The following is a 14,454-nucleotide window of genomic DNA, read 5'->3' as shown; positions in this document are numbered from 1 at the left end:
AATATACATCAATAACTTAAACAAACTAGTAATACTACTGGTGTAATACTACAATTTCATTTTAAAAAACTATTTTTTTACAAATTGTAAGTAACCATTAAAATCATAAAACCACTTAATTTATTCATTGTTGTAATGTGACTGAAAAAATTAAAAAACATTGTCGATGATAGAATTCTTGGCTTTTCCAATGAATGCANCTTAATATTTCTGTTGATCTAATTAATCACAAAGTTAAATGTGATTCTAGATATAAATATTTCTGTACTTACTACTTACTAACAACGAGAAATATAAAAGTAGGGTATCTACAACTCTAAAGCTAGTTTAGTGAAAATACAATTGTTTAGATTTCATAATGATAAATATTTCTTAAAAAATTATTTTTTACAGATTATATCTAATTCTGTATGTAGATAACGAACAAATTAAACAAAGATAGACAAGTGCAATATTTAATAAACGCCTCAGATATAATAATGTCCTTTTACATATTATTGTTTTTAATATGTACCTATATGTAATTAGATAATAATATATATCATCGCCAACAATATTTAAGTACTTTAACGAACAGAAACATTTTAGGAATATACAAAAATTTCTTTTAGCGGCAAGCAAATGCAAAATTAAAATATATACAGGGTGGTCCAGTTTCCGATGCGGCGTATTAAATAAAATTTTCTACTGTTTTTTCTAGGAAAGAATCTATAACATAAACCCCATTTGGATAGGCAAAGTATTTAAATAATTTAAATCATAATAATTGTTTAGTATCGAAAGATAATTTATTCATTTAAGGGGTGTTACTACCTTCGCACGAAATCAAAGGGCAAAAAGATTTTGAAATTATTTGCAAAATATTGAAACCCCCCAGTGGAATATGTAGAAATTAATGTAAATGAACAAATTTCAGCATAAAACCACTTAATTTATTCATTGTTGTAATGTGACTGAAAAAATTAAAAAACTTTGTCGATGATAGAATTCTTGGCTTTTCCAATGAATGCAGTAAGTCAATAAGGTTAATATATTTTTTTATTTCTTCCATCAACTCTGCGTATTATATTTATATATTCATTCTTCAGTATTTCTCAAAAAATCGTGAACAGAGGAGACTTTGACTCTAAATTGCACCACTCGATAATCTTTTTATATCAGCGAATTAATAATACATTATTCTGAGATATTTTGAATAGTTTTCGACAGCTAAGCTTAAAGTTTTCTCTGGAATTTATTATCGATCTAGCAATCCTTAATTTATACTAATATCGACGGCTCAGTTATCTGTTGAAACGTTAAACCTATCAGAAATTGCCGACTATCTCTGATTGAGTTGATACTAAAATAATAACCCTGTGTAAAGATAAAGTGGCGCCAGTGCATTAATATATAGGAATGCGTGTCACAACCGGTATCACTTTTTTTAGATATATTTGTTGTCATAAACTGCGTGTGGCAAACTAATAACCAAAACTCGCAAAAACAAAGATACAAATATCTAACAAATCTGTTAAAAAGGAAAACCATTATTTTGCAAAGTGGTAGTAAATATATAAAATACATTGAAATTTAAATTTATGTACATTTAAATATTATATTTTTGTATTTAGACTCCATCATTTCAAGTGTGAGCGACCTACAACCTAGAATGTATAATTCAATGCCCACTTGCACAAATCTGTAGTATACTGTGAAAGCTAGACTAGTGTCGCATTAGGAGAAATAATTTTTTTAACTAATGATACTATGTATCGTCGAACTAAAGACGAATCTTGTGCAAAACCGTACTTATCTTATCAACTTCGACGTCACCTGTTACATGAGTGTTGCACAATAATTAAAAAGTAATATTAACGGTCGCTGGAAAGAAACACAAAAAAACAAGCGCTTAGGTAGGGAATTCTGGAAGGAAGCCTAAATAGTTCAAGATAGGCACTTGAAGTGAGAACAGCGCGGAGTGAAAAATAAGACGATCAGTGTAGTGTGAAAAATATAGAAGTAGTGTAAAATTAAGTGTAACCGGTATTAGTTAGCAGGTAATATTCTTTAAGTACTTTGTTGTTAATTGTTCTATGTAATCTTATGATTGTGATGGTTATAGATGTTTCATGATAATAATTCTGTGTATGTTTAGCCCTCATTGTCTTACGCTCAGGGGCGTATATTTTTCTAAGTTTCTCTTGTTCTTTGATTTCTTGTTCTCACTTTATGTCATACGCATATAAGAGCTTTGTTGAATTTACTAACATTTTCGCCCTTGATTATTATTATTGTTGTTGTTCTCCGAAATCTCAACTCATAGCTGGATTGCCTCCCGTATGGGACACCAGTACCTTACCTATTATTATTATTGTTGTTGTTGTTCCTCTGAAATCTCAACTATAGCTGGATTGCCTCCCGTATGGGACTCCAGTACCTTACCTATTATTATTATTATTATTATTGTTATTGTTGTTATTATTGTTGTTGTTATTATTATTATTCTAACCTCTTCAGTTTTACTTGGAAGTGTGTATGTCTAATTTGAGTGAGATGACATTTAGTGAGAAATTAAATAAGTTCAGTCTTAATTATCATTAGCAAAGGTTCTTAATTTATGTCTTTGGTTAGCGGTTGTTTTGCATTCATATTTGGGTGGTAAGAGCAACGATCGTGGGTTTCTCTGCCATGCTCTTTCCCCGCAGGAGCTCTGGGTGAGCCTGGCACTCTCATTTTATGTTAAATGGTTGTTTATGTGTTTGTTGTACTTTTTATTTGTCCCAGGTTTAATTTGAAGACTGTTGTATGTAAATAAAAGTTAGGTGTATTTATTCTGCTTTTGTTTTTATATAATAAAACCATACATCCCCTCCACAAAGTTAGTAGCCAGCGCCTTCCGGTCAATAAAAAAAAAACACAACGTAGGGATTCCTTATGACGATCACATATTTTTGGCCACAACTACGTTTACTTATTTTTTGTCGAACCTAGGGTTGTTATACTACAATCTTTAATCCGCAGAGTAGTTGTGACAATTAAATATAACACTCTTTATGGGTTACATATCACCCACATTCATGACACAAATAAATACATGTAATGTGTGTAATCCAGTGTTAAATAGGGGGTCGAGTAGTTGTTTCGCACAATATTATTAGTTAAATACTATTTTACTTTAGCAAAGCTTTCGTAAAGTGTAAATCAAATACAGATATAAATAACTACATTGTCTAATACTAAACTAGGTAGGTAATAAGATTGAAATGTTTCACAATATCGTCCGATCATTACGATATGAATCTACTGATCTTCATGGTCGTCCGCAGTAAATTTGCCAGTGGAAAGATTAAAAAAATAAACCACAGGAGCGGAGGAAAAGTAATGAAATTAAAAGAAGACATTTCTGACGCACTTTTGTGCATTGGATCCAAAGCGAGAAGGGGCAATATATTTGAATATAGGTATATGTATATTTAATCAAGAAGAAAAAAAAACAAATAAGTACAGCTTACCTTGATTACATATTGTTTTGTATTAAATTATTTGTATGGTATGGCCTGTTTTATTGTACAAATATTATATTGTCACTGAGGCTAAATAATTTATTTTTTTTTAAATATTCAATAGACAAAACATTCGCATAGTGACAGAACTGATATATAATTTTTTTAAGTGTGACAACGGTTTTAGTATCCAAGTTTTTATTTTCTGTCGGTAAATTGAAACTATTTATATACACGGTGCTTAAACTTATGGATCAAAATATGTGAAAACATTCCCTCGGGTTCTAAATTTTCTAAAATATTTTATCACTGCAAACAAACGACAAATATTTTATCATTTACTATAGGATTGTTAACGATATATTGTGAAATATGATGTTATTCTAGGTGTAAATTAATCATACACAAATAATTACATTTGATACCATTCGTCGCCATTTGATCACCATTTGCTTTTATCGTTTATATGAAACTTGGTCCAGAATACATAGGCAATAGCTAAAAATAAATCTACCATTGTGTTGTATTCTCTGCTATCTGAGTGTTTGTACCTATTTTAAGATAAAATCCTCTTGAAGTCACTCACGATCAGACGTTTCATATAATTTAAGATGAACACTACAGGCTGTCTCAAATTTTAGCTGCTTTATCTGCTTTGGTGTAATAGTATTTTCTCACTTATCTAATCTAACAAATGAAATTTAGCGGAAATTTTTAGAAAAGGATTTGAAACAAATATATGCAATGCACTAAATTTTATAATTTTATTTTAAAAATAAGAGTAACTTTATAATTTAGTAGTAATCATAGTAAATCATAGTAACAACACAGAAATATTATGTAAAATTCAGCAGCGATTTTGATAAACTATAACTTGAAACCAAGAAAATATGTGAGCCAAATTTTATTATACTATTTTTAAAATAAGGATTAATTTTAGAATTTAGTACTAATCATGGCAATTAATCCTTTAAGTTATTGGCTTTATTTCCAAGTAAACCGTCGCCGTCGCCCCAATTTTTATTCCTGTCGCCACAGAAGATAACAACACGTATTTGACCAGACTAAAGCATTCAATAAAGTAAACAGTAGGCAAATACTTAAAAAACAAGTGAGATCGATGTCGACCAAATTATGAACAAAGTAAATTATTTATATCTGCTGCCCAGTCATAGATACGATATAAAAAGTATTGCAATACCGTTCTTCAAATTAAATTATTATTACATTAAAATTATTTTTACTTAAAAAAAAACGGAATTTCGGATAACCGCAGTTATTGTTTGGCAAAAGCTGTAACCTCATTAACATTAAGGCTATGTGGCATAATTTGAAGTTATTTCTTATTCGTAATAAACAATTGTTGATCTGATTGTATATGTATTTAAAACTGGTTCAAACTAAAATATATTTTCTTTTAAAAAATAATTAACCTACTTTATGAATAAGGTAATCCATAATTCTCTGTTAATTGTTAATTATTAACTTTGCTATTAAGATAGAGAACGAATCGTAAATATACAATGTATATGTACATGTCATGTAAAAAGTTCTGGGGAATCTGAATATACAGGGTCGCTAATATGTATGGAAACGATCTTCTAAAGTAAGATAACTGAAATTATAAGACACAAACGGTTAAGGGTTTTTTAAAATCGATTACAATAAAGAAAAATTAGGTATACCTACAGGATCAATTAAAATGTCTTAACGAAACAAAGTTGCTTTATCTTTAATGGAACACCTTGTATATTATTCCATATTTCAATTCTCGAAATTCTAAACAAAATTCATATAGCATATTATGACATTAAGACATTGCTATTCCTTATATTCTTAAAATATAATCACATGAGTGATTTTTGCAATTAAATAAATAAATAAATTGCATTTTTTATATATTTTAGGTCAAGTGGACTTGCCGGACGCCCATAGCGGAGCCGTATGGCGCAAAATCAGTTCGAATGGAACAATTTACGATGTACCACCTCACGTTCAACAGTTGAAAAATAGCAGGTAATTTAAATCTTGTGAATCATTTATTCGCCCATGTGCCATGTATGGAAATGAATAGTTATCGATGGGCAAATTGCCTCCTAATATCTCGTTATATACGTTTTTGTTATATCAGATAATGAGACAAGCAATTATTAATAAAATGGGTAATAACATAGGATTCCCCGTATTATCCAACAATAATTAATAACTGTACGGTGAATAAATAAGACAGTCGGTTTAAATTATTTAGTTGGGAATTTCTGCTACATTTCCAGATGTTTCGACTGAGTGTGTGTTTGAGAAGGAAGTTTTGATTATTGACTTATTGAACTGTTCATTTACGGCGACAGCTGATCACATAAGAAATGTTTGACATGTCAATTGATTACGATTAAATGTATCTCATAAAAACCACCGTGACGTACACCTGAACAGAACATATGATTTCATAGTACACGTAGTATCGAATAGATAGTTTTGAACTCCAATCGACTGCAATCGAATCCACTTCTAATCCTTGCACTGAAATCGAAGAAACAATATCACGTCAAAGTTAAGGTATTGTATTGCAAATCACAAAATTGATAACCTTGACAAATTAAAGTGAATTTCCTCATCCACTTAATATGGAAGGATAACGATCGCAAAAAATGTGATATGAATGATGAAGTAATATTTTCACTTTAGTCAAAACATATTTTCGAATGTATTTTTATTCGATTAATGTGTATTTCATAATCCAATGATAACATAGACCCACAAAAAAAAAAGTTGAAAATACCAGAGACTAGACCCACCTGTCCTTATGTATTTTGACGTGCCGAAACCGAATCCGGAGTCAAAATTGCTCAATCGCCCTCCAGTTGTTTTTTAAATCGCGAAAAACTATTTATATCTATTTTGACGAGCTAAAACCGAATCCTCAGATACAATCCCTGTTTAGAAAATTCAAATTTAAGGAAATGGAACGCCGGTACTAAGGACGATGGGATGTTAATATGATGGCAGATTTTTGTTGGATGCTTAATAGGGAATCCGAGCCAGATAGCAGAAAAAGAAAAAGATATCCACTATACAGATCTTTTGAAGATAAAAGAGTACGATCAAAAAAAAGAGAGAATGTTAAGATCCGAGACAATAACACGCGATTTTCCGTATTTTTGGGAGGATTTTCGCGATTTAAAAAAAAAACTGGAGGGTGATAGAGCAATTTTGGCTCCGGATTCGGTTTTAGCTCGTCAAAATACATAAGGAGAGGTGGGTCTAGTCTCTGGTATTTTCAACTTTTTTTTTGTGGGTGTGTGTAATTCATATAAATAAGATTTTAGTTATATTGTCTGACTTTAATTCCAAAAATATGGATTTTTGGACAATTTCCATATCTAAAAAATATTGAGACATCCTCTATTATAGTTTCGCTATCCATACTTGTACTTTTTAATTAAATTATCTACTAATTTATATAGGTAACTTTTTATATAAACAAAACATTGAAAATTTCTTCCACTTCTGAAATACTTACGCATTTATTTTTTCAAATTAAACAAAAAACTGACTTCCTGATAAATGGTTTTAATGTGAACCATTAGCAACATTATTTAATATTAAATACAACATATGTTTAATTGATTTTACTGTAAATATAACTATTGATTTTTATATTTTACAAATCTAACGCATTTTTAAGCCTCTGTCGGACATTTATGATAAAATCACGAATATACTCCTTTACAATATTTATCATTTTACCTCTACTCGCTCCAACTCATCAAAGTAGGTAAATATCCATACTATTCCTGAAATACTTTTCTAGGAACAAACCGAGTTTCGTATACATATTGTATTTAAAACCTTCAGTTTACAATTTTGTGATAAAACAGTATTTCTACAAGGGTGCCATCAGAAAATAATTAAAGCAGAACAAATCAGGACAAAAGAAGTGCCAGTTTTAGATTCACACCTGTTGTGTATTTTAGTGACTGCATCATATTTTACTGGCAAAATGCCTTGACCATGGACTTGGCCCGTGCAAATTTTTTCACTTCTTTCAGTGCCTATATACAAAAATAACGTACATTATGCTCCTCTTCTATGAATTGGCTGTTACCAAAATAGAACAAAAGTTAAATGAGTTTCGCTTAATTTTGTATCTAGCATTAATTTTAAATATTACTCCAATGCTAAAATGTTTGGGATTAAAAATAATTAAGTATAAGAAAAAACAGAAGAAAATATTGAAGTCATTTAATAGTATTCATAACACATCTGCCTTATTTACTACTGTTTTATATTTTTGTTGCTGTTATAATAACATGAACAAGATTATGCTTATAAATTTTATAAGATTTTACAAGTATCATTTTCAATCACTCAGATTTTACATACCTTCCCCCACAAATATTTCAATTTATTTTTACTTTTGACGTTGATAAACAATGGTACGATACGAAAGGTAAAAGCAAGAACAGTTTACAACATCCACAATTTTTAAATGATTATAAAAAAATATAAAGAAAATATGTGCCGTTTACAAATTGTACCATTGAGGAAAGAACAGCAGGAAAATGGTTTTCTCAATTCCAAGAGGGCTATTTTGATATGAATGATCCACGTTGAAGAAGACCATATGGCATTGATGAAGATCGTTTCATCGCATTAATTCTTGATAATTCACGTCAATCAACTCGGAAAATGATCAGTTATAATTCAGTTGGCCATATTATCTACGACATTGCATTTTGAGAAAAACAATAAAAATCAGCATGTCAACATTTAGTTCGTCTACAACATCGATCGTTTTGGTTTCTGATTGTAATGGTATCTTTCCGTTGACACCAAAAACAGAAAAGAACACCAAAACAACTCCTCGAACAAATGCTGGTACCCATCCCATCCGCGTAAGCTGATGTATATCTGGTGACACAAAGAAGGCTTTATCTACTAAGTACCTATTGCTTCCGAGGAATGTGGCCATCACTGGTGAGATTTATTGCCAACCCCATCATCTTGAGGCCGCAGTTCAATAATAGAAACTTTGAATACATCATGGACTGATTTTGCATCATAATAACGCCCACATTCATACTGCTAACATCACAAAAGCTACTATTCAGGAAGTTGGTTGGGAGGATATTCCACATCCATCCTTTACTCCCGATCTTGTCCCAACAAAATTCCATTTCTTCTGCTCTCTATCGAACAAATTTCGAGGAACCTCCTTAAATTCTTCAAATTTGCCTTGGTAAGTTCTTCACTTTTATAACACCGTATTTCTTCAGGCGTTTTTTGTTAGTTCATGTACTTCATTTATTAAAAAAAACATACGATCTTATACATCAACCCAATATTTATATCGTAGTGGATTTCTGGAATTCTGGAATTTTAGGGAAGGTACTTTAAAAAGCTACAGCACTTAGGCCCCATTGGGCCCCTTGTACTTCCTCCTATTAGGAGATCAATCCACCTGCGTCGCCAACCAACCTATTATAGAGAAAAGGGTGGTGACGTTGCTCAGGGGGATCTCTCTAATATAGGCCATAGTAGACCAACGTTCTCCCAAAACGAATTCTCTTGTTGATGAGACAGCAGCGCATTCGCATAGCACATGTACATAGTACTGTCTCGTCTTCCTGTTCACAACCCATACAAACAGATGTTTCATACTTCCTCATGTTGAGAAGGTGCTTCCTTAGCCAGCTGTGTTCAGTTTGAATACCTGTCACTAGACGAAGATTTGACCTTAACATGTTCAGGGATTTTTTGACTGTATCCTTGTATTCTAATAACTCTTCAGCAAATAGACAGCTGGTCCAAAAGTACTGAGGCCTGATGCACTCCTGACTAGCTTGTCAGCTTCTTTATTGCCATTGCACCGCTCGTATTCATTGACCCAGCACACAGATATTCTATTGGAAAATGAGGCCACGACCAGTGTCTGGTGGCATACTGAACTAGTCATTATCTTATGATTACGTAAGATCAGTGTGTAGATTCTAATGGTTTTTGCCCGTGCTACCACGGTAGCACTATGCAAGGATCTAGAATAAATTTCACATCCTGCACCTTCCTTTTTGATCCGTCTGTGAAGACGTTGATTACATCTTCGCGGGCGGTCCCCTCCTGTTTCCTAATGAGTACGATGTAGAGTCTGTCGAACGCAAATCGAGGAGAAATACTGTCAGTGTCTACCTGCAGAAGGGGCGTGACAACCCCATTCCGTAGGCGACTCTTAACTTTTCCGCATCCTACATCCGATTTGAAACCAATGTTCTTGAAGCAAAACATGGTTGGCCTATGCTGGGTGTTGTTCGCATAGCTCCAGTTATGCCCAGACAGGCAATTCTTTGTACCTGGCTCAGCTTTTGTTTAGTTAGTATGCTGGACTTTCGGCCACCAGACGACAGCCCCGTAGACTAACATTGGTCTCACAATGGCAGTGTATATCCACATAACCACTTTTGGTTTCATTCCATAGGTTCTACTAACACTTCTGCGGCACTGCTCGTAGGATATGTACGCCTTTTTTAATCTTCTTTCAATATGAAGATTCCATGTTAGTTTTCATCGAGTGTAACCCCTTGGTACTTCATATCAGATGCAAAGTTTAGCGTAGTGTTTAGAAGAGCCGGTGCCTTTATTGGCCCCAGTTTTCTCTTCCTCGTGAAGAGAACCATTTCTGTCTTTCTGGGGTTGACTGACAGAGCATGGTCCTCACACTACTTTTCAATAGTTCTTAGGGCTGTTTGCATCCTTTGGCAGATAATCCCTTCTAATTTTCCACAAATCTGCATAGTGAGGTTATCTGCATATGCGATGGTATAGATGCCGATTTCCGAGTTGAGGTGTCTAAAACTTGGTTCCATAGCAGTGGTGATAAAACACCTCCCTGCGGAAAGCCCCTTGCAACAATTCCTCTCGCGGAGGCATCCACCACACTGATTTGTATAGCTCTTTTAGTGAGCATATTTGATATCCATCTACATATGGTAGGAGAAACTCCTCTCTGCACAAGAGTTGAGTTAATTTTTGAGAAGGGAGAATTTATATCGTAGTGTTAATATTCAGAACCTTTTCTTACTTAAAATTTTGTAACAGTATTTAAAACAGGTATCCTCCACTGACTGATGGAAAAAATATTTTTGTAGTTTCAATCGCAAAGATGTTCAATTATCAGCATTTGAAATAAACTACATTGCCGTCACCCCTGCCCTTTCCCTGCTCCGGATATACCCTACATATATAAACGGTATTTCGTATGTATTAAATGTGTCTTTAAGTTTAACTTTCCATTAAGAAATGTAATAGTTACTTTTAATAAAAGTGGGCACTCTTATTATTACGATGCAAACAACAAACATATACTCTATTTTGAAGTACCTAATTATTTTTTAAATCTACCTCATTATAATTTTTAAATCGTTATTGTAGCTATGCAAGAATAAACTCATTGTTAGACCTCAATGCTTATCAATGAATACTTAATAGAAACACCATTCGCATAACCGACCAAAAAAATGACCACGCACTTAACACTGTTCCATATATCCGCCCAAAGACGTCTACCCACGTATGCCTAGGCATTATTGAATGTATCATTAATATTAATACATAATGCATAAAAATATCTCTATCCAATTGGACGACTTGTTGCTGAAAGTTTACGTTGCCCACAAACAAATGAAAAATTTACCAAACAACGCCAAATAAACGTGTTAATTAACTAATCTTAACACAGATACAATGTAGTTCACTCATAAAATTACTCTACTCCATTATTGCTTCAAAAAAAAAAGTAATGAAAGATGAAACTAACGACACTTAAATTGTATAGGTCGGACTGAGAAACAAAGATCGGTGGGGCAGTATTCGTTATTACTACTTTTATTTGCCGTGATAATAACAGTAGTTACATTTACCGGATTTTTACTGGCTTTCTTTAATTGTGAATTGTTGCTTGTTTTATAAGTAGACAGTAATCAATTTTTTATCGGTGTAATTGTAGGGCAGTTTAATTGCAGAACGAATATAACTAATAGAAGCTTCGAATAATTATTTATAATTTATCTATATACTTGACAAATATGTTCTAAACTTATACAGAACAGGCGCAACAATTAAACAGAATTATCCCTCATTAAGACAATTGCAAAATGCCATTTCGTCCCAAAATTAAAAAGCCATGAAGTTTGCATAAAAACAAAAGTCTAAAACAATCTGAACTTTCAACAAAATGAACAAAAGTTTATTTTATTTTAATACATAGGCTTTCCTGCACAAATAAAAAAAATTTTATTACTGATAGCTGCTTCTCTATCCAAGGACACCAAAACATGAAATGCTGAAAATGGATTCCACAACGGAACGAAAATTTAAATGGATAATTTCATCTGCTCCTGTACAATCCAGGCATATTGAATATCAGTTTAAACTTCGAAATGGATATTACCATCAGTTACTTTAATTGCCTAAATTTCAATGTTTGAATTTGTTTCTCAGACTCCTTTCGTTGAAGGCGAATAACTCCACAACGAAGCCCTATAGGAAAAAATTTTTTTATGGAGTACTACAACTATTTTGACCTCCCCTGTATATCCCTTCATTTTTAACATAACCTTTCCAGACACCCTGTATATATGGAGTTCTTTGAAATAAACATTTTTACCACATTTAGAAATTTAAATTTCTCAATTTATGGGCAGCGCATTCATTTATTTTCGCAGATGCCTTTCCTTGAAACTATAAATGCATTAGAAAATGTATTACTGGAATTTCCATTAAATCATATTCAGCGTATCATTGTCACTAAAAATATATAACGGGAGAGCTTTTCACAACTGTAGAATTACGAAGTATGGCGATTTTTTACTTAAATGAAAATCAAAAGCACATCAACAAATGATGATTACTAATAATCATTATATCACTGATGATATTACTTCATAGTTCATTTAACACTGCATTTCTAATAGCATTTTTTTTTAATGAAGCAGTAATCGATCTAAGAATAATATCCTACAAACTAAGAAAAAAATCATTTACTTACAGATATTGAAAAGTCTTGAAGTACCTAAACTATAGATAATGAAAAATGTAACATCATCGTAACTTGTTGGAAATATCCATTATGGTACTCGTCGTATTAGATGTAAATTAATTCCCCAAATTATTTTTAAACGGATTCTCCGCACGCCACATAATCTGCATATTCTGGGAATTTATGTTGTATAATTGAAATGGAGCATACCTCATTTGAATAGATAATTATTAGAAATTGTCAATATACAATTCCCCTTTGTAACGCGCATATTAAGTTTTTGGAAACAAGTCGACGAGAAAAAACATGACTATAGAAATTCCCTTTGTAAATGTAAAACCATATAAAATTAATGCAGTATTTGCTAATCTGCTAGACGAATACTTCTATGTGTGTTATAAACAGGTTGAATAATTAGAAAAGTGACGGATATCACAGATTAAAGGTATCAAGGAAATGTTTATATTCCTTGACCTTTTTCTCGCTGTTCATTTCTGCTCATTGAGTTAGTTCATTCAGAAAACTCAAATAGTTAATTAATCCTAGTGCTTACTATGAAATTGTAATCATTTTAGTAATTATATTTCTTCTAAGTTTCTGCATAACACTCCTATACTATAATGTATATTCCAATACTATATTTCAGTTTTTCTTTCTTAACATATTGTATGTCAAATTACATTATATAATTAATTAATTAATTCGATAAGGAACAAGATAATTGTCGTCGGTCCAAATATCCATTTTTTAATGCATTTGGTAGGGATATCTACATACCTACCTACACAATAAACATGCAAATGAACGCCCAGCACCACATCTGGTGACCTTAGAACCATTTGTAAGAATGAAATGATCTGTATAAGGAAAGTTACATGCCTCCTACCTAGTTTTCACTTCTATAAAAAACATCGGCCTTCCAGATTCGACGAGGTATGTGTATTGATACTTATAGATACACCAAAACTGAAAAGTATCCTTGGAATTAAGTTATTTTTAATCACAGTTTAATTTAGTTATTTAAAAAAAGGTGTTACTATAATTTAAATATTATGCGAAAACAGAGGTGATTGGACTATGTAGGTAAATAAAGCAGTGTAATAAAATAAAAAAGCACATCAATTTGTAGGTTGTCTATTCCTCACTTTACAGGGAAAAGAAATATCCGTTTGTTTTGTTAAGTTTCTTGAACTTAATTTTAATACATGAAAATATATAAATTTCTAGTACGGTTTTGTGATTTTGTTTAATTCAGTTGCTTCCGATACTAAATACATACATCTCAATAAACAATATTAAATTATGTAAAGGGCCATCCGCGTCCACTAAATAAAAAACCAACAGGATTAACTCACAAGCCAAATACATTAAAACGTATCAGAACACTTCCAAAATACGTGAAAAATTCCAAAGTACCTATATCAAAGTATTTTATAACAATCACAAATTTAATTTTCGCGTGTAACTTGCGCATGTTCTAAATATTTCTGCACAACATATTTTTACATATTTGAAAAGCAATTTGCATTTCATTGAAACATTTATTCAATATTTATTTTATGAAACAAATTATTTCATAAAATTTTGTAGTATATCAAACGGGCCTTAAATAGTCAATATGTTTTTAATGTTATATCAAATTTTGATAATTAAGGACCTTAGAAATTTTAAATTTTATTTTTTGAAAGTGAATTAAATTGAATTGAATTGATATTGAATGAATTTTGAATTTATAGCTCTTAATTATATTTTAAAGAAAATAGTCGCTTCCAGTTTACTCGTAAAATTGACCAATTCTAGTTATTACTGCATTAAACTTTTAGACAGACATAAAATAAATTTGCGACTGAGATAGCTTCACTTACAAACGCACACTAGATCCCAAAATCGATGTGCCTACATCTTATTCCTTCTAGCCGAATGCGTTCTTTCTCAATC

General features: G+C 31.8%; 1 protein-coding gene across 1 annotated transcript in view; it reads left to right on the top strand.

Annotated features, from left to right (window-relative positions):
- The window catches only part of LOC108913060 (X-linked interleukin-1 receptor accessory protein-like 2), a 127,705-nt gene that overhangs the window by 99,189 nt on the left and 14,062 nt on the right, over positions 1-14,454 (top strand). Inside the window, exon 4 of the mRNA XM_018718526.1 lies at positions 5,393-5,501. Within this exon, the coding sequence (XP_018574042.1) occupies positions 5,393-5,501 (109 nt within the window). The remainder of the gene's footprint in view (positions 1-5,392; positions 5,502-14,454) is intronic.

Source organism: Anoplophora glabripennis, unplaced genomic scaffold (genome assembly GCF_000390285.2).
Source record: "Anoplophora glabripennis isolate ALB-LARVAE unplaced genomic scaffold, Agla_2.0 scaffold574, whole genome shotgun sequence".
Lineage (NCBI taxonomy): Eukaryota > Metazoa > Arthropoda > Insecta > Coleoptera > Cerambycidae > Anoplophora > Anoplophora glabripennis.
Note: the sequence above shows the minus strand (reverse complement) of the source record. Positions and strands in the feature narration are given on the sequence as shown.